We start from the raw sequence: 19,981 nt of genomic DNA on the forward strand, positions 1-19,981 counted from the left end.
GTCACTCGATGTAAACGTCATCGCATCATTATTTATTTACATGGCAACAAGATGTAATGATGGCGAACTATATTACCGCGCAGCTTTTTCTCGAGTAATCATCAAATCGATCGCCAAAAAAATACTTTAAGAATAAGTAAAAATGCCCGAAGCAATCATAGATAGCATACTTACCGGAAAATTGGATTCTCAACTGGTGGTTCGGTGGTTAAACAATGAATCACTTGAGGTACTAACCTACCGTGCTTTAAAACCTTTATTTTTCGGTCGAATTCACTGTTTTTAAAAGATTTCGTGTTGTTTTAGGATGTGCCTGAGGACTGTGTGTTACTGTGCAACAGTAGAAGCGAATTCGTGGCTTGTTTTCTTTCTTATTTACGGATTCAAACTGACAGGTGAGTTGTAAACATGCGGAACTTTAACGTTCGAATAATCAGTTTTGACCCAGATTTTTGCTTTCAGCATATTGCAGACGAATAACAGTGCCTTGCAAATACGTCAGCGGACGCCAGATAAGGTGCTTAGCTCAAGACGAAAGCATCGCAGGTCGATAAGCGACCCTACGAGTGACGATAGGACAGATTCACTGAGTGTCAAACCAGACCGGCGTAGCCATGAATCTCCAAGTAAAGATCGTAAACGAGGGCGAAAAGTCAAGACTAAACTGTTTCATGAAGATCGTAAGGAAGCATCTGTGTCTTCAGATGAATCCAGGTTGAGTTTAGGTATTGAACGAATGGTAGTGTCGAGTACACCTATGAAGAACGGCTTAAGGCTGTCCGAGTCTCCTGTGACCACTGCAAGCCCGGTGACCCCGCAGCGGTTTACTTATGACCGTTGTGATACTCCTCGCTTAGCCCATAGGAAGGATAAGTCTGTAAGCTTAGGAGATTTTATTACGTCTGCTCAAAAAATTAAGAAACGTAAACGTAGAAATGCATCAGAAGAGAATGAGAGTAAAGTAGACTTAGATATCAGTAACACTGAAGTGTTTCCGGAGATTTCTAGAAAAGCCAGCTCGCTACGATCTGAGAAACGGAGGATAAAACCTACAAATCTAGACGGTTCTATGTCTCAAAAAAGCTTTTCATTGAACAGTTTTAATTCTGAGTGCTTTCAGCAGCCGTCTCCCCTAGCATTGGAAGAAAACAATGTATTTAAAAACCAGAAGTTACAACCGAAAGAATTAGCAAATACGTTCGAAGCAGAACGCAATATCCTGAAACTGGAGAGACAAAAATTGATGGAGAAATTTAATTTAAACACATCAGCTACGTCTATCCCTGTAACACCACAAATAAAAATAATCAAAAAAGACTGTATCGAACAAACATCGAATTACGTCAACGCTGAATCATCCAAGGTTGTTTTTAAGGAGAAAATCGACTTACTGATCGAATTATATGATGTTCTATTAAAAAATAACTTAATCTTAAGTATAAATTCGGAAATCTATTTCCTAATATCAATTTTACTGTCAAAACAAGTTGAGGAAGATTATTTGGAGATTGAAACAAAATTAACAGAGAAAAACCTAACCAATTATTTGCTGCAATCTATACATAATTGCATGTATTTCGCAATAAAATCCCTCTGGAACTTACGGTCGATACTTGAAGTGATTCTTGACAAGAATTCGTTGAAAATACTTGGCGAGAACAAGAAGGTGCGCAGCTATTCCGCAGACTTGGCCAAGTTTCTACTCAACTGTTATGGGTTGAAGTGTGAAGCGGAGAGTCTGGAGAAGCCACGTACCATAGACAAGAGGACATCAAATGGGATTGTGTGTTTTAATTTAGAGACAGATAATGCGGAGAACTTTCCGTCGTTACTTAGCTTTCAGAATTTTAAAAAGCAAAGGGATATGTTCTATGAGATATTGAGGTAAGTGTTTTTTGTATTCTATACTCAATAGTTATTTGTTTTACAAAGAGGCACAGTTGTTGTTTAACCTCTTGTGCTAATATTGAGACCCGAGCAAGCGAAAGATGTCAAAATTGAATGGCAAATGTAGCAAGTGGTTAAGAAAATGCAATGTTGAGCATTGTGAGGGTTTCAAGGTACCAGTGCTAAACATATTTTGCCTCCAAGTGAAACCCAAAAATTTTCACCACACCAACACTAAGACTAACTGTAAAAAATCAAAGCAAATCGATTCAAAATTAATGTTATTAAATATTTATCATTCAAAATCATCATTTAAAAGTCAATTCTACCAGCAAACATAAGAAAACAACAAAAAATTTGCATTTGATTACTTTGCCTCACATGTGAATAAAATGCAACTTTTTTATCAGTTTTCGAACAATCAAGAAAGTATCAGCTGGTTTGTTGAAAAGATATAATTGCGTGCCTATGACGATCCTACTAGATGCATACCAAGAATAATAATTTTCCACAACAGGTTGTGATACTCAGTTGCCATGGCGGCAAAACAATTCTTTGCATGCAACCAGTTGAGTAGAAAGTTCAAAAACTTCTATTGCAACTAGGGGGTCATCCATTAATTACATCATACGGTTAGGGGGAGGGAGGAGGTAAAGAAAATGTGACATGCTGTGACAAGGGGGAGGGGGGAGTCATAAACTTTGTGACGTCACTTTAACTTCATCAGTGACCGAAAATGTATTTGAATTATTTTATACGCTAATTATCATTTAAATAACAAGGTTTTGAAACGATAATCGTTTTCATTCGTTTAATTTAATTTCTTAATCAGTTTTGGGTTATAAAATTACTAATATTTCATTTGTCAAAAATATTTTGATAAAATATTAAATAAATATTTGCTGATTTCGTTGAAGAAATGTGACGTCACACGAGGGGGGAGGGGTTAGCCAAATGTGACTAAGTGTGACAAGGAGGGGTAAAAAAACCTAGAAATTCGTGTGACGTAATTAATGGATGACCCCTAGTTGTTGTTGTTAGATTAGTGAGTCTAATACTAAAAAGTTCAAAATTTATCAAGGTATGAAATAAATATATTTTGAATTTTTGAATAAGGCGTGAAATTCTAATTTTCCATGAGGAGTCAACTCTTTGCGCCTACATTTTTTAAATTTGTCGCCTTTTTCTATTGACAAGGTCGCTGTGCCAGAGTATAAAGTTAGACCAAGAAAAGTCTGCAACGATTTGGATACCCCACGCAGTGCAACTTCTATGAAATTATGAATTATAAATAATACTTGCAAATTAACTTTATTTGCCGATGACACTAGTGGAGTTATATCTTCCGATAGTATGAATGAGCTTAGCGAATTAATAAATGAGACGTTTGCGGCATTCCAGTACTGGTTCAATGTAAATAATTTAAGTCTTAACACTAGGAAAACAAATGTAATGCTGTTCAAAAACAACACAAAAAAAACTGACAAGCTAGAGGTGATCATAGATGGAATACCAGTAGATATTGTGGATGTTGTTAAATTTCTTGGTATTCGTATTGATGCTGAACTAAACTGGAAACCGGAGTTAGAGGTTGTAGAAAACACAATCCTATCAGCTTGCTACGCGCTTAGAAGTCTAAGGGAAGAACTCTCGATTGAACAGCTAAAAGTAGTGTACTATGCGCTAGTGGAGTCCAGGCTGAGGTACAGCATCAAACTTTGGGGAAACAGCTTCAAATACAATATGAATAAAGCCATTGTAGTACAAAAAAGAGCAATTCGAACAATAATGCGCATACCACAATGGGTATCTTGCCGTGATCACTTCTCAAGTTTAGTTATCCTGACAGCTCCTTCGTTATACGTGCTCGTTTTATTAACTGACTTTGTGAAAAATATCGCTAACTTTGAGTCTTCTGCGGAGCAGGAGTTGCGCCTTCAATCACGAACAAAAAACATAAAGCACTCTTTCTGCCCTAAACAACAAGTAGCAAGGCATTGTGTAAGGTATCAAGCTATCCGGATTTTTAACCAACTACCTACAAATCTAAAAGCCATTACAGATTATAAGATATTTAGTAAGCACTTGAAGATATTTTTATTGAGGGGGTGTTTTTACAGTATTGACGAGATCTTTGCAAATTAAACAGATTTTTACAAAATTATCATGCATGTAACTTTACACTTTTAATAATGACATTTTTATTACTTTATCTGTACTTTTTTTTTTTTTGTTGGTTTAAGTGTGTTTTTGGAATTTTAATTATTGACATGTCCGGTCCCGCTGTTATTGTATAATTTTAATTATGTGCATGTATTAGTTTGTAAGATTTTTCTAACACAATATCATATTGTTATAGAAATAAATAAATGAAATGAATGAAAAATGACTTGCACTGCGTGGGCTATCAAAATAGCTGCAGACTTTTCTTGGCCTAACTCTAGCCATTATTCTAATAAATATGCCATTGCAGATGGTACACGGAGAGCTCGGCTACCGGCGTCCCGCGCTCCACGCTGCGCGCGCGCGTCAAGACGTTGGTCGGCGCTGGCCACTCCCCGGCCAACCACCACCACCTCGCCGCGCTGCTGGTCGCACACATGTTGGCGGAGTGTCTCCATACTGAACAGGTGACACTACTAGTGGGCGCTGGCCACTCCCCGGCCAACCACCACCACCTCGCCGCGCTGCTGGTCGCACACATGTTGGCGGAGTGTCTCCATACTGAACAGGTGACACTACTAGTGGGCGCTGGCCACTCCCCGGCCAACCACCACCACCTCGCCGCGCTGCTGGTCGCACACATGTTGGCGGAGTGTCTCCATACTGAACAGGTGACACTACTAGTGGGCGCTGGCCACTCCCCGGCCAACCACCACCACCTCGCCGCGCTGCTGGTCGCACACATGTTGGCGGAGTGTCTCCATACTGAACAGGTGACACTACTAGTGGGCGCTGGCCACTCCCCGGCCAACCACCACCACCTCGCCGCGCTGCTGGTCGCACACATGTTGGCGGAGTGTCTCCATACTGAACAGGTGACACTACTAGTGGGCGCTGGCCACTCCCCGGCCAACCACCACCACCTCGCCGCGCTGCTGGTCGCACACATGTTGGCGGAGTGTCTCCATACTGAACAGGTGACACTACTAGTGGGCGCTGGCCACTCCCCGGCCAACCACCACCACCTCGCCGCGCTGCTGGTCGCACACATGTTGGCGGAGTGTCTCCATACTGAACAGGTGACACTACTAGTGGGCGCTGGCCACTCCCCGGCCAACCACCACCACCTCGCCGCGCTGCTGGTCGCACACATGTTGGCGGAGTGTCTCCATACTGAACAGGTGACACTACTAGTGGGCGCTGGCCACTCCCCGGCCAACCACCACCACCTCGCCGCGCTGCTGGTCGCACACATGTTGGCGGAGTGTCTCCATACTGAACAGGTGACACTACTAGTGGGCGCTGGCCACTCCCCGGCCAACCACCACCACCTCGCCGCGCTGCTGGTCGCACACATGTTGGCGGAGTGTCTCCATACTGAACAGGTGACACTACTAGTGGGCGCCGGACACTCCCCGGCCAACCACCACCACCTCGCCGCGCTGCTGGTCGCACACATGTTGGCGGAGTGTCTCCATACTGAACAGGTGACACTACTAGTGGGCGCTGGCCACTCCCTGGCCAACCACCACCACCTCGCCGCGCTGCTGGTCGCACACATGTTGGCGGAGTGTCTCCATACTGAACAGGTGACACTACTAGTGGGCGCTGGCCACTCCCCGGCCAACCACCACCACCTCGCCGCGCTGCTGGTCGCACACATGTTGGCGGAGTGTCTCCATACTGAACAGGTGACACTACTAGTGGGCGCTGGCCACTCCCCGGCCAACCACCACCACCTCGCCGCGCTGCTGGTCGCACACATGTTGGCGGAGTGTCTCCATACTGAACAGGTGACACTACTAGTGGGCGCTGGCCACTCCCCGGCCAACCACCACCACCTCGCCGCGCTGCTGGTCGCACACATGTTGGCGGAGTGTCTCCATACTGAACAGGTGACACTACTAGTGGGCGCTGGCCACTCCCCGGCCAACCACCACCACCTCGCCGCGCTGCTGGTCGCACACATGTTGGCGGAGTGTCTCCATACTGAACAGGTGACACTACTAGTGGGCGCTGGCCACTCCCCGGCCAACCACCACCACCTCGCCGCGCTGCTGGTCGCACACATGTTGGCGGAGTGTCTCCATACTGAACAGGTGACACTACTAGTGGGCGCTGGCCACTCCCCGGCCAACCACCACCACCTCGCCGCGCTGCTGGTCGCACACATGTTGGCGGAGTGTCTCCATACTGAACAGGTGACACTACTAGTGGGCGCTGGCCACTCCCCGGCCAACCACCACCACCTCGCCGCGCTGCTGGTCGCACACATGTTGGCGGAGTGTCTCCATACTGAACAGGTGACACTACTAGTGGGCGCCGGACATTCCCCGGCCAACCACCACCACCTCGCCGCGCTGCTGGTCGCACACATGTTGGCGGAGTGTCTCCATACTGAACAGGTAACACTACTTAATATACAATGCCATATATGGCGGATATGATATTCAACTCTACTGACAATTTAAACAAAAATTTTTTAGGGTTCCGTACCCAAAGGGTAAAAACGGGACCCTATTACTAAGACTCCGCTGTCCGTCTGTCTGTCAGGCTGTATCTCATGAAACGTGATAGCTAGACAGTTGAAATTTTCACACATGATGTATTTGTGTTGCCGCTATAACAACAAATAATAAAACCAGGATAAAATAAATATTTAAGTGGGGCTCCCATACAACAAACGTGATTTTTTTGCCGTTTTTTGCGTAATGGTACAGAACCCTTTGTGCGCGAGTCCGACCCGCACCTAGCCGGTTTTTTATTGCATGCAATAAGGGGTTAAATGTGGCGTTGTCGAGCACGGAAGTAGAGTATATGTCGTGCGTATTGATACATAGTGTTTGATCAATCGATTAAAATGTATATAATGTGTGTTGTCAGGAATCGAAGCTGAGCAAGCTGCAGCGCCGCCTGACCTGCCCCGCCGGCGACTCGCGGCTACCACACTTCACGGAGAAGGAGACCTTCTACAAGTCAGTATAATAGGGTATTAGAGCAAGCTGCAGCGCCGCCTGACCTGCCGTGATTTGCCAAACAAACGTGATTTTTTGATAATGGTAGGGAACCCTCCGTGCGCGAGTCTGACTCGCACTTGTCCGGTTTATTTATTTATTAATAAATATATTTCAGGGATGTCCTCGTAAACGCGGGTAGCGAGTCGTTCCGCGCTCACGTCAGAGACGCGCTGGCGTCCGAACTTATCGCTCTTGACAGTACGCCCTTACAGAACGGTAATTATTTCTAGTTTTATACTTACATTTAGGCTATATATCCACCAGAGCTGTGCGAGGACGCGTAGCCAGGGATTTGTTTATTAAGAACCAATAAAATCACTCCATTTACCTATCCTCGCTCAGCGTGAAGTGATTCTATTGGATCTTAACAAACAAATCCCTCGCCACTCGTCCTCGCACAGCTCTGGTGGAAACGCAGCTTTATAATCATGGTGGTTTTATGTCGGACTATACTTTAACTCTCAAATACATAACGAATACTTTCATAATACAGCTTTTAAGAAATAATACAAAACATGCTACTAATTAAATAATCAATATTAAAAAGGAGGTTTAAGTATTTAAATTAATTATTCTTTGTATTTCAGCCAATAGCAGCGACATATGTCGCGAGTTCCTCCAGCTCCAGCGCAAGCTAGGCCTCCTGGCCAAGTTCCTCGGCTTCCTGGCCTCGCTGCCGTACGTAACACTGCCGGCGGACTGCAAGTCTGTCAGTCAGGTCGCGCCGGGCGAGCCGAGGGAAAGGGTGCTGCAGAGCAGCTTGAAAGCTAGGAGCTATGTGAGTTGGGCATTTAATTGTTATATCTATCTCACAGATACAAACACACACATACACAAAGTCACTTACACATACGCAAACACACAAACGGACAGGCACACATAACACATACACACGCTCACAACACTCACAAACACATACACACAAGCAACACACGCACACAAACACGCACGTATCAAAACACGCGTGTGTGTGTGTGTGTGTGTGTGTGTGTGTGTGTGTGTGTGTGTGTGTGTGTGTGTGTGTGTGTGTGTGTGTGTGTGTGTGCGCGCGCGCGAGTTCCTCCAGCTCCAGCGCAAGCTAGGTCTCCTGGCCAAGTTCCTCGGCTTCCTGGCGTCGCTGCCGTACATAACACTGCCAGTGGACTGTAAGTCTGTCAGTCAGGTCGCGCCGGGCGAGCCGAGGGAACGGCTGCTGCAGCTTGAAAGCTAGGAGCTATGTAAGTTGGGCATTTAATTGTTATATCGCTCTCATAAATACAAACACAAAAAAAAACGCACACACAACACACATGCATATACAATACACATATACGCATGCACACACGCACACGACACTCACAACCATGCACACAAGCAACACACGCGCACAAACACGCACGCAATAAACACTGGCGCGCGCGCGAGGCGCGCACTCAATACACACACGTACGCTCGCACATACACACGGAACACACACGCACCCGCGTACACATTACGCACACACATACATACACACACGCGCGCATGCATGCACAAACAAATAAAAGCCTGTATCTAAACTAGTCTAGTGGCGAGGTGTGCAATAAAGAGTATTTGTATTTCTAGTCAATTTTCTTTTATTTTGAAAATAAAAATAACTGGAAACATTATTCCAGAGCCAACCAGCGCTCGACCTGCAGGGCCTCCTCGAGGCCGCCGTGGCCGCCGGCCGCACCACCGTCACCGTGCCCTGGCTCGCGCACTACATGTCGACGCTGGACCCCGTGAGCTGCCGCCTGCCGTACTACCGGCGGCTGCTCGCCACCGTGGCGGCCGTGCGGCGGCCGACCGGCAAGCGGCCGGGGATACTCCTGGACGCGGTCAAGGGTGAGTGGCCCCAGACACCACCGTCACCGTGCCCTGGCTCGCGCACTACATGTCGACGCTGGACCCCGTGAGCTGCCGCCTGCCGTACTACCGGCGGCTGCTCGCCACCGTGGCGGCCGTGCGGCGGCCGACCGGCAAGCGGCCGGGGATACTCCTGGACGCGGTCAAGGGTGAGTGGCCCCAGACACCACCGTCACCGTGCCCTGGCTCGCGCACTACATGTCGACGCTGGACCCCGTGAGCTGCCGCCTGCCGTACTACCGGCGGCTGCTCGCCACCGTGGCGGCCGTGCGGCGGCCGACCGGCAAGCGGCCGGGGATACTCCTGGACGCGGTCAAGGGTGAGTGGCCCCAGACACCACCGTCACCGTGCCCTGGCTCGCGCACTACATGTCGACGCTGGACCCCGTGAGCTGCCGCCTGCCGTACTACCGGCGGCTGCTCGCCACCGTGGCGGCCGTGCGGCGGCCGACCGGCAAGCGGCCGGGGATACTCCTGGACGCGGTCAAGGGTGAGTGGCCCCAGACACCACCGTCACCGTGCCCTGGCTCGCGCACTACATGTCGACGCTGGACCCCGTGAGCTGCCGCCTGCCGTACTACCGGCGGCTGCTCGCCACCGTGGCGGCCGTGCGGCGGCCGACCGGCAAGCGGCCGGGGATACTCCTGGACGCGGTCAAGGGTGAGTGGCCCCAGACACCACCGTCACCGTGCCCTGGCTCGCGCACTACATGTCGACGCTGGACCCCGTGAGCTGCCGCCTGCCGTACTACCGGCGGCTGCTCGCCACCGTGGCGGCCGTGCGGCGGCCGACCGGCAAGCGGCCGGGGATACTCCTGGACGCGGTCAAGGGTGAGTGGCCCCAGACACCACCGTCACCGTGCCCTGGCTCGCGCACTACATGTCGACGCTGGACCCCGTGAGCTGCCGCCTGCCGTACTACCGGCGGCTGCTCGCCACCGTGGCGGCCGTGCGGCGGCCGACCGGCAAGCGGCCGGGGATACTCCTGGACGCGGTCAAGGGTGAGTGGCCCCAGACACCACCGTCACCGTGCCCTGGCTCGCGCACTACATGTCGACGCTGGACCCCGTGAGCTGCCGCCTGCCGTACTACCGGCGGCTGCTCGCCACCGTGGCGGCCGTGCGGCGGCCGACCGGCAAGCGGCCGGGGATACTCCTGGACGCGGTCAAGGGTGAGTGGCCCCAGACACCACCGTCACCGTGCCCTGGCTCGCGCACTACATGTCGACGCTGGACCCCGTGAGCTGCCGCCTGCCGTACTACCGGCGGCTGCTCGCCACCGTGGCGGCCGTGCGGCGGCCGACCGGCAAGCGGCCGGGGATACTCCTGGACGCGGTCAAGGGTGAGTGGCCCCAGACACCACCGTCACCGTGCCCTGGCTCGCGCACTACATGTCGACGCTGGACCCCGTGAGCTGCCGCCTGCCGTACTACCGGCGGCTGCTCGCCACCGGGGCGGCCGTGCGGCGGCCGACCGGCAAGCGGCCGGGGATACTCCTGGACGCGGTCAAGGGTGAGTGGCCCCAGACACCACCGTCACCGTGCCCTGGCTCGCGCACTACATGTCGGTTCAGTTCTGGTGTTCATCAGCAGTTCCATTTCGCCAAAATACTAAAATATCTATAGAAGTTCCCTCAATTCCTCATGGTATGGATCCCATCATCAGAACTATTTTGACAAAAATGGGACCAACTTTGAACAAAAAAAAATAATTTTCCAAATCGGTTTACAAATGACGGAGTTCTGAGGTAACATAACAAAAGAAACATTTGTGCCGTCGGGTACAGATGGGAATAGGTGTTTTCATATAAAACATTCCCATTTCTCCCCTCCTCTTGTATAGCGAGAATACTCCATTTTTAGGGTACAAAAGGGTAAAAACGGGACTCTCTATTACCTACTAAGACTCCAATGTCCGTCTGTCACCAAGCTGTATCTCATGAACCGTGATAGACAGTTTAAATTTTCACAGATGTTGTATTTATGTTGCCGCTCCGCTATAGCAACAAATACTAAAAAATACAGAACCCTCGATGGGCGAGTCCGACTCGCACTTGTCGGGTTTTTGCGTAATGGTACGGAACCCTTCTTGCGCGAGTCCGACTCGCACTTGGCCGTTTTTTTTACTTATTTCATACATTTTGTTCCAGGCTGGCTCTTCGACCTGCCCCACCTCCCCCCGGTCGCCTACGACACACCCCCCACCGCGGACCCCCCAACCCCCACCGCCGCGGACAGCGTCGACACCCTCGACCTCATCACCGACGCGATGCTGTTTGAGCTCTGTCCCTACCTCCGCGAGGTCAACGTCCTGTTGTCCACGTGTAAGGTTGACAGAAGGGAGACCTATCGGCACATCACGCCGGTCAGCTTGAGCGTGAACAGCGAGGACCGTGTGAGGACCAAGGAAAAGGAACTGCAGGTATTTTACGAGCTTTTATTTAACTTGCCGTTTATAAGGGCCTCTTGCACCATTCACTAACCCAGGGTTAACCGGTTAAACCTGAAGTTCATCATATCAGCCAGAGGATGTCCACTGCTGGACATAGGCCTCCCCCAAAGAGTGCCACAATGACCGGTCTTGCGCCACCCGCATCCAGCGGACTCCTGCGACCTTAACCAGGTCGTCAGTCCACCTTGTGGGGTCTACTCTACCCACGTTGCGCCCTCCGGTACGTGGTCGCCACTCGAGAACCTTTCCGCCCCAACGGCCATCGGTTCTGCGGGCAAACCTGAAGTTACCATCAGTCAGTTAAAAAATCAGCCGAAGAGCAAAGGGTAAGTTAGGTTGGTTAGAAATTTGCTGATCGACTGATTTTTGCGGTTCAGTTAAATTGGAATCCATAATGAAATAATTCGCTTGCCCACTGATTGCTTCACAAAATTTGATTAATAGTGGATCAATTACCGCCGCTCAAATAATTAATTTGCCAACCAATTCAATTTAGGGCAGCTCAGTATGACCAGGCGTGGCTCACTCCGCGATTTCGTCGCTTTGCTACAGGTAGGTAAAAGTACATCCGTTCCACACCAATTTTGGTGGCTAGCCATAAGCCGCGCGTGGTGCTGTCGCCACCTAGCGGTCATATCTGTCCTGATCGTAACAGACGCGTTTTGTTAGAGAGTGAGTCTTCTGTACCTAGTACTATTATTTATTCTGTGGTATGACGTTAATTGCCAACTGGTTTAGAAATACTTGCTAACCTTAAGTTGCTGACCAAGTATCAATGTCGGCTGACCAAATACATATTTTTGTTCATCAAAATAGGAATATTTTGCAGGTCGATTAAATGACACCCATATTCTATTCGTCTCATAGATGTATTTTACTTGTAGATGCGTCTAGAAGAAGAGCTCATCAAATCCCAGCCGTCATCGACCCGGCGAGTCCTAGAACTGACCATAGAACGGGTGACAGCGGCCTGTGTACGAGACTTGACAGCTTCTGTCAACGCGGCCAGGACTACGGCGAGGGACGGTGCCAGGAAGGCTGTGGCGGAGCGGGGAGAAGATCTGGTAAGAGTGGGCAGAAGTGGGCAGAGTGGGCAAGTGTGGGAGTGCCAAGAAGCTATACAAGGAGTGTTTGGGATTTAGGGTTGGATTGTGGACATGAGTGGGACTGTTCTTAATGAAAGTGGGCAGAGTGGGATTAATACAGAATGAATATTAATGCAGTATTTTTTGGTGTCTAACTGTAGATAGAAGGATTGTTTATGTAATGTGGGGTTATTACATATTTATAAAACCCTGGTTTGCTCAACACATAACAGAAATTTCGAATCTTATACACACACCACCAGACAACACCACAGGCACCAGACAAAGTGTTAATGTTTGTCATTCGTTCAAAAACTAATCTTTGTCCACAGCAAGCTCTCCTCAAAACCCTACAAGCCATCTACGCCTCCCACCTCGCCCAACTGCGAGAATCAGCTCAAAACATAGACACATTATCCCGAGTCAGCGGCGCCCTAACGTCTTTACTGCCACATGCGCCTAAAGCTTTACATTACGCGGCCGCTAGGGCAAGCAAGGCGGCTGTGCTGCGCTGGGCGAGGGACCATTGGACTAGCACGGGTGAGTGGGCAGATTTAAAATGGTCTAGGGAAAAAAGTGGTCAACTAAGAGATGATGTGCACTAGTTGTAACTGTATTGAAAAAGTGGGCAAAAGTGGGCAGATTTAAAAGAGGTTAGGCAAAAAAGTGGGCATCTAAAGGTGATGTAGGTAATTATATGGTGTTATATTAACGAATATAAATGTGTTTATCATAACATTGCCAACGTGAATGTGTGTCTCCCACAGCCGTCTTATGTAAAGACATAGAAGCGGAGATGCACAACCTCATCACCCTCGGCGACGCAGTCAAGCCGGAGCACAAACCGGAACCAAAGCCGAGCGAGGCACTCGAGAACTTCACCACGGCCGTCAGTGTGGCGGCCGCTATTATTCATCTTAAGGTACAAACAGCAACACTCTGTAACTATTTATCAGTAGACCTTATGCCTTTTGTAATAAGGTCCACCGATGGAGTTACCAGTGTGTGCGATGGTATATACGAGTATGTCTTTTTAGGTGTACCCTTATTTTACCGTCAAATTTTTTGCAGAATTTTGTTATACAGAAAATTATTCATAGAATAATCGAATCGCACATTTTTGTTAGAATAAATAAATAAATAAATATTATAGGACATTTCTTACACAAATTGACTAAGCCCCACGGTAAGCTCAAGAAGGCTTGTGTTGTGGGTACTCAGACAACGATATATATAAATACTTAAATACATAGAAAACAACCATGACTCAGGAACAAATATCTGTATCATCATACAAATAAATGCCCTTACCAGGATTGGAACCCGGGACCATCGGCTTCATAGGCAGGGTCACTACCCACTAGGCCAGACCGGTCGTCAAATAGAATTAATTCTATTTCTTCGATTATTCATTTCAAAGAAACATATTTTGTAAAACTTGATTAAAATACAGAATATTTATTCAAAGATTTTTAAATAAAATAAAAGACTGACTGTAGAATTATTATTCATTGAATATTATTTGTGCGACACTACAGTTCACAGAATATTAATTTCAACAATTATTATTTTACTAAATTACCTTTCACATACTCGTAGTATTCATTGAAATTGCTAAAAAAAAGGAGTTTCGGTTACTTTAAAGCTGCAACCCCTAATAAAACGAACCGTTGCTGGAAAAGTGGGTTAGGTTAGGTTAGAACTGTGACCCCCAAGAAAACGAACTGTTGCCAAAAAAGTGGGTTAGGTTAGGTTAGAACTGCGACCCCCAAGAAAACGAACTGTTGCCAGAAAAGTGGGTTAGGTTAGAACTGCGACCCCCAAATAAACGAACTTTTTCCATAAAAGTGGGTTAGGTTAGAACGGCGACCCCTAAGAAAACGAACTGTTGCCAGAAAAGTGGGTTAGGTTAGGTTAGAACTGCGACCCCCAAGAAAACGAACTGTTGCCAGAAAAGTGGGTTAGGTTAGAACGGCAACCCCTAAAACCGAATTCCTTCCAGAGAAGCAGATTGCGTTAAATTAACGACTCAATAAATAAAATTCGACTAAATGACTATTCTGTATATTTTGGTGAACCGTATTTATAAGAAGTGACTTCTCTACAGATCGATGATTCTGTGAAATGAAATTACATGAACAAATTGTTCTTGAAACAAAACTAATGTTTTAAATATTTGGTGAAACATAACTAATCCGAACTAAAATTATTTGAAGTAAATATTCTATGTAAAGATTATTTTGCGATTTGAAATTACTTGAAATAATTTTCTGTGAAACGAAAATCTGCAGAAAAATTGCCGGCAAAATAGAGGTAAACCGTCTTTTTAATATCTTAAACATTTTGAAGGACATTTTGAATCTGTCAGGTTTTTACTAATACTCCTTGTTAGGGTTCCGTACCTCAAAAGGAAAAATGGAACCCTTATAGGATCTCTCGTGCGTCTGTGTGTATTTAGTAAACTTATGTAAATTTTCACGAGATTTAACATTTTTTTCCTCAGGAGCAAGTATGTCTCCTCTTAGACTACGAAGAGCCTACAGGTTTGAGCGCGGCGCTCGCGACATGCTCGCTAGCATGTTCGCCGAGCAACCTGTTCGGGCGCGGCGCTCGAGCTATACTGCAGCTCAGTGTGGACGCGTGCGTTGTCTATGGTACGTTTGCTCTGCCCTTTTTTTGCAAAACATCATAGTTAGGGCTCATTTAGACGATCGCTTGCGAGTTTCATTACATTGCGGTTATTGATAGGTCGTTTGAATTGGACGTAACCAACAGGTTAAGGAGCCATTTGAGGGTAGATGAAAACATTACACGATCAAATAACGTAGGTTAAAGTCAGGTCGTTCAGTGACATATCCCGGCGGTTTTTTATTTGGATGGTTAACCAATAAATGTTATAACTACCCGAAAATGTACAAATTGTTTGTATACTTTTATTTAAATACCTAAAAATACAGACTATAGTCACAGTACACTAAGAACAGTAGTGAATCTAAGGCCGCTCGGCAAGTTATTTGCCTACTCTTGCGTTGGCGCTTAGGGTTGTCACTTTTATTTTTAGTTAAATATTATTTGCGTATTATGAGTAGCACTACGTTTCTATTTATTATAATATAATGAAATGTTCTATCAATTCATAAATTAAGTATAAATAAAACGCTTTTTAAATATTTACATTAGGAAATGGCATTTATTAAAAAAATTATAAATTCAATACAGAAAAAAAATCCTCCGGTTTCTGCATGTTCGGAACGCTTTATTGTTAGCGGTTAAAGTAAAGTAAATTCTCATCCTTACGTATAACTTTAGTAAAAAGGTTTTAGGGAAGCATGGGCAAGTAGGTATTATGAAAAATGACAAGTCCGGGTTTGAGGAGTCGTTATTGAGACACTATCAATTTTTTTTCTACTCGTCGACTGTAATTTTTGAATTAACATTTCTTATACCAAACTGCAAATGGGTATTTTTAATGTATGAGCTCCCAACTCAACTATAATATTCATTTCGATACAGTTTTGTCAACTATAATGAAATTGACCAATCACAGCTCGCCGCGGTCAAGAGGACGAAATAAAACCATTTTGAATTAACATTTCTTATACCAAACTGCAAATAGGTATTTTTAATGTATGAGCTCCCAACTCAACTATAATATTCATTTCGATACAGTTTAGTCAACTATAATGAAATTGACCAATCACAGCTCGCCGTGGTCAAGAGGACGAAATAAAACCATAGCTCAAATTAATTATTAATTTTAGTTTGTATAGTAGAAACAATTGGTTCATAAGTCAGAAACGCGCATGTGACACCTTTATGTTATTATTTTTTATTGATTCTAATTTTAATTTTAATGTACATATTGAGTGTGTTTTATGTGTTATTTGTGTAATTATGGATCATGTATCTGAAATAAATGAATTTATATTTATATTATATTTAATATAGCAACATCCATAGACTACGAAAACCACTTAGTGTTGCTTATTAGTCTCCATAGGCTACGGTGGCAAAAATCGAGAAAACAACGGTCTAAAAATTTAATTTAGCGCGGAGCAAGTACCAGGGGCTCATGAGTTACGAGAAGGTGTCGTTGACTAACGTGCCGGGCGCGGCGGCCGAGGCGCGTACCAGTATGAAGGTATCGCGGTTGCTCGCGTATCTTACAATTAACTGTATACTTTTGGTTTGGTTCGTTTGTATGATTCTACTAGTTTAAAGTATTATTTTTGTTGATTCGTAGAAAAAGTATTGTATACAATAGTGATATAATCAAGCTTTTGAATCTCGTACCTTACTTATACTATTGTCTCTGTTCGAAGTCATGATCAAAAAAATGAAGGCCTACTGTCAGAGCAGACAAATGCGAGCGGGCGGGCAGCGTACTCGAATGCGCGCGATCACAGTCGCGGTACAGCCCACACTGCCGCCACCGTATTCCCCCGTATATTATGCTAATGTGTGCGTGGCAGCGCGTGCGTACAGGGCGCCCGGCGCGCACGCACACATTCAAGCCGGCAGCGGCTCATTTCTATGAAGATTCACTACTGTTCTTGTACTGTGCTATAGTATCAGATATTTTTACATATATATGTATATCTAAGGTTATCAAATCGGTAGTGATAATTATCAAGATAATAATCCATTCCCGTTTGTCCCCAGTGAGCCGCAAACCGAAAGACGTGAACGAAGCGTTCCTGAACCAACTGCACTCGATCTGGAACGTATGCTGCCCCGACAGGAAGAAAAACGAGCCGCAAGAACTAGATCTACCTGAGAGACGGGACCTGTCTCCAGAACTAAGGTATCGCTATCATGTCTTCCCCAGGATCTCCACGGCGACAGGTCACCCATCCTTGCAACCTTCACTAGATCGCCGGTCCATCAAGAACTAGATCTACCTGAGAGACGGGACCTGTCTCCAGAACTAAGGTATCACTATCATGTCTTCCCCAGGATCTCCACAGCGACAGGCCCATCCTTGCAATCTTCACTAGATCGCGGGTCCATCTGATCAGGGTATCCTGAACCATTTACACTCGATCTGGAACGTCTGCTGAACAGGAAGAAGAATGATCAATTGTAGGTATCTCTGTTTGGCCCTATGGTTGATTGGTAGAGAATGCCATTTGGCATTAAGTCCGCCATTTGTACATTGTTGTATATATTTTGTGCAATAAAGTTTAAATAATTAAATAAATAAGAACGAGCCGCAAGAACTAGATCTACCTGAGAGACGGGACCTGTCGCCAGAACTAAGGTATTGCTATTACAAATGTAGTGCATAATTGTTTTCCATCGTAATTTCTCGGAAACGTTCGTATTAGTCATGCTACGACAATCAACCTCAGTACTTTTGTACCGAGACTGACTAAAATGTAGCAAGACATGTTCGTAAGTTTCCGTGAAAATACGATGGAAAATAATTAATTATGCACTACATCTGTATTTCATCTTACATAAGGTTGTTAAATGGACCGATTTGATGCGGTTTTTCTTACGTGAAAGCTAGTTTCTTTGCGGTGGTTTTCATGTTTGATAAAATGTCTCTGACTGTCTGTGTTGTGTAGATAAAACGGTGTATGTAACTGTACATAATAATGCATTAAAACACTCGTGTGATGTATTATTTATATATTTCTTTCTATTTGCCCTATCTGGAGAATCCACCACACCTTAAAGTACTAAAACTTAGTATAAAATATGAAAATTTAAAACAAACTTATCTTTACAGGAACTTTGAAGACGACAGAGCCCCAACACCCATCACAAGCGACGAAGAAGACGCACCAATCAAAGCCAGTCGTAACGTCAAAAACCTCATAATTGCCCCAAACACCAACAGCATAAGCATCAAAATCCCCAGCCCGACTCTCAGCCCGATCAGTCCTATGAGTCTCAAGAGTCCGCTAAGTCCAAACTTGAAAAGTCCAACTAGCCCGAACTTAAAAAGTCCAAATTCTTTAAAAAGTCCAAAAAGTCCAAACGTCCGGAGTCCAAGAGCTTTAAGCCCGAAGCCGAGAGCAAATTCTAGTGTGAAATCAATAAATAATAGCTCAATTTTAAGCGTAGTTGATACTGATAGTACAGAAATGTTGGAATTTTTTGATAGAATATTGTGTCCGAGGAACATAGTGTTGTTAAATACGTCGAAGTGTAAGAGTGCTGAGGTTTGGGAAGCGCTGGCGACTGTGCTGGTGTTTTTGCTGAAGTTTGACTACCTCAGTGAGGATTCACTGACAGAGCAATGCTTGGCTGTTTACAGGCAGGATTGGCCCCAGGTTTGTTTATGTTTATGTCTTTGTAAATTATTTTTAGGCATATTTTGGTAATAACGAAAAGCTGTTTTTGGAAGGGATTCAGAATTTTTCTACTATTTGGGATATTCAACTTTTTTCCCGCTAAGGCCGTAGAAATTTGATGTCCAAAGGGTCACATTTAAATAATATATTTTCTGGAATCGTGTTTTTTCACGATTATAAGTCGTTTGTTTACATTTTGTTTGTCTCCTGGGTCACAACACAACAACAAAAATGCCGGATAGTATTAAGTCCTGATCTTGTATATAAAGTTTTTATTGTTGTATAGTAAAATATAAAATTAATAAACAACATAAAGTTTAATGACCAATTTGAACTACTTGACTACTAGGTCACAGTACAACATTACTGTACTGTTTTTGAATTGTTACAGCCGAAATATTGCAATAACTATCACCGCTGTAAAACTATAAAAAAAACTCTAGAGTAAATAACACTACTAGGAATTTTCTCAATAATCACTCCATAACATCTACAGAAGCAACTTTAACGAAAAATACACTGCATTTACATTTGTATCTTTAAACTAATCATATTTTTTTCAGAGCGTTCTGGAGAGCCTCTCAACGTGTATGAAGTCAGTATCGTCTCGTTGGACGCGCTCCAGCGGAAAATTCACCCTGTTTCTGGACTTCTTGGCTGAATTTTGCGGGGATTTAGAATTTGAACCCATCGAGTGAGCGAGACAGCGCTATACGCGTGTATAGTGGTGTCCCTCTCGCACACCGACTGTAGCGGCAAGTTTACATTGTTTCTGGACTTCTTGGCCGAACACTGCGGGGTTTTAGAATTGGAACCCATCGAGTAAGGCCTTTATTCACGCTGCTCGAGTATCATAATAGTTATTTACGATACACGTGCGTATCACCTATTCGCACGTGTATCGTACAACATTTTACAGTACATGTGGCCCTTTAAATTTTGGACGTAACTACGTAATGTGCTTATTATAGCATAGGGTGTCGTAATGGAGCACCAGATGTACTGTAAAAGGGGCATTCCACGAGACTGTCGCTTACATAACGCTTTTGCCTTGTATGGCAGCTACCTCAATAAAATACGTGAATCTCGAGAATATACTGCCAATTTGTTAGCCAAGTCATGAAATATTACCTGACCCAATATCGCTTACTCAGCATTTCCAGAAGTATTAGAAGAATTGCGTTATGTAAGCGACAGTCTCGTGGAATGCCCC

General features: G+C 45.5%; 1 protein-coding gene across 1 annotated transcript; it reads left to right on the forward strand.

The window, feature by feature from the left end:
* Positions 1 to 53: 53 nt before the first annotated feature.
* On the forward strand, positions 54 to 19,717 carry LOC134803885 (codanin-1). The gene is made up of 16 exons (XM_063776706.1): positions 54 to 229; positions 307 to 395; positions 463 to 1,884; positions 4,361 to 4,517; positions 6,934 to 7,025; positions 7,183 to 7,283; positions 7,655 to 7,845; positions 8,702 to 8,912; positions 11,080 to 11,351; positions 12,266 to 12,445; positions 12,799 to 13,006; positions 13,234 to 13,388; positions 14,970 to 15,120; positions 17,129 to 17,270; positions 18,201 to 18,747; positions 19,332 to 19,717. Exons 1-16 carry the CDS (start codon positions 143 to 145, stop codon positions 19,464 to 19,466), a joined length of 4,140 nt encoding a protein of 1,379 aa, XP_063632776.1. The 5' UTR covers positions 54 to 142; the 3' UTR covers positions 19,467 to 19,717.
* The last annotated feature ends 264 nt before the right edge of the window (positions 19,718 to 19,981 follow it).

This window comes from Cydia splendana, chromosome 27 (genome assembly GCF_910591565.1).
Source record: "Cydia splendana chromosome 27, ilCydSple1.2, whole genome shotgun sequence".
NCBI lineage: Eukaryota > Metazoa > Arthropoda > Insecta > Lepidoptera > Tortricidae > Cydia > Cydia splendana.

What these genes read in the sequence shown, in the direction of transcription:
- LOC134803885 (XM_063776706.1), top strand. Translation starts at nt 143, where the DNA reads ATGCCCGAAGCAATCATAGATAGCATACTTACCGGAAAATTGGATTCT. An exon ending in AGTGTCTCCATACTGAACAG is followed by an intron (nt 4,518 to 6,933) that starts GTGACACTACTA and finishes GTGTGTTGTCAG; the next exon opens with GAATCGAAGCTGAGCAAGCT. An exon ending in ACAGGCAGGATTGGCCCCAG is followed by an intron (nt 18,748 to 19,331) that starts GTTTGTTTATGT and finishes TATTTTTTTCAG; the next exon opens with AGCGTTCTGGAGAGCCTCTC.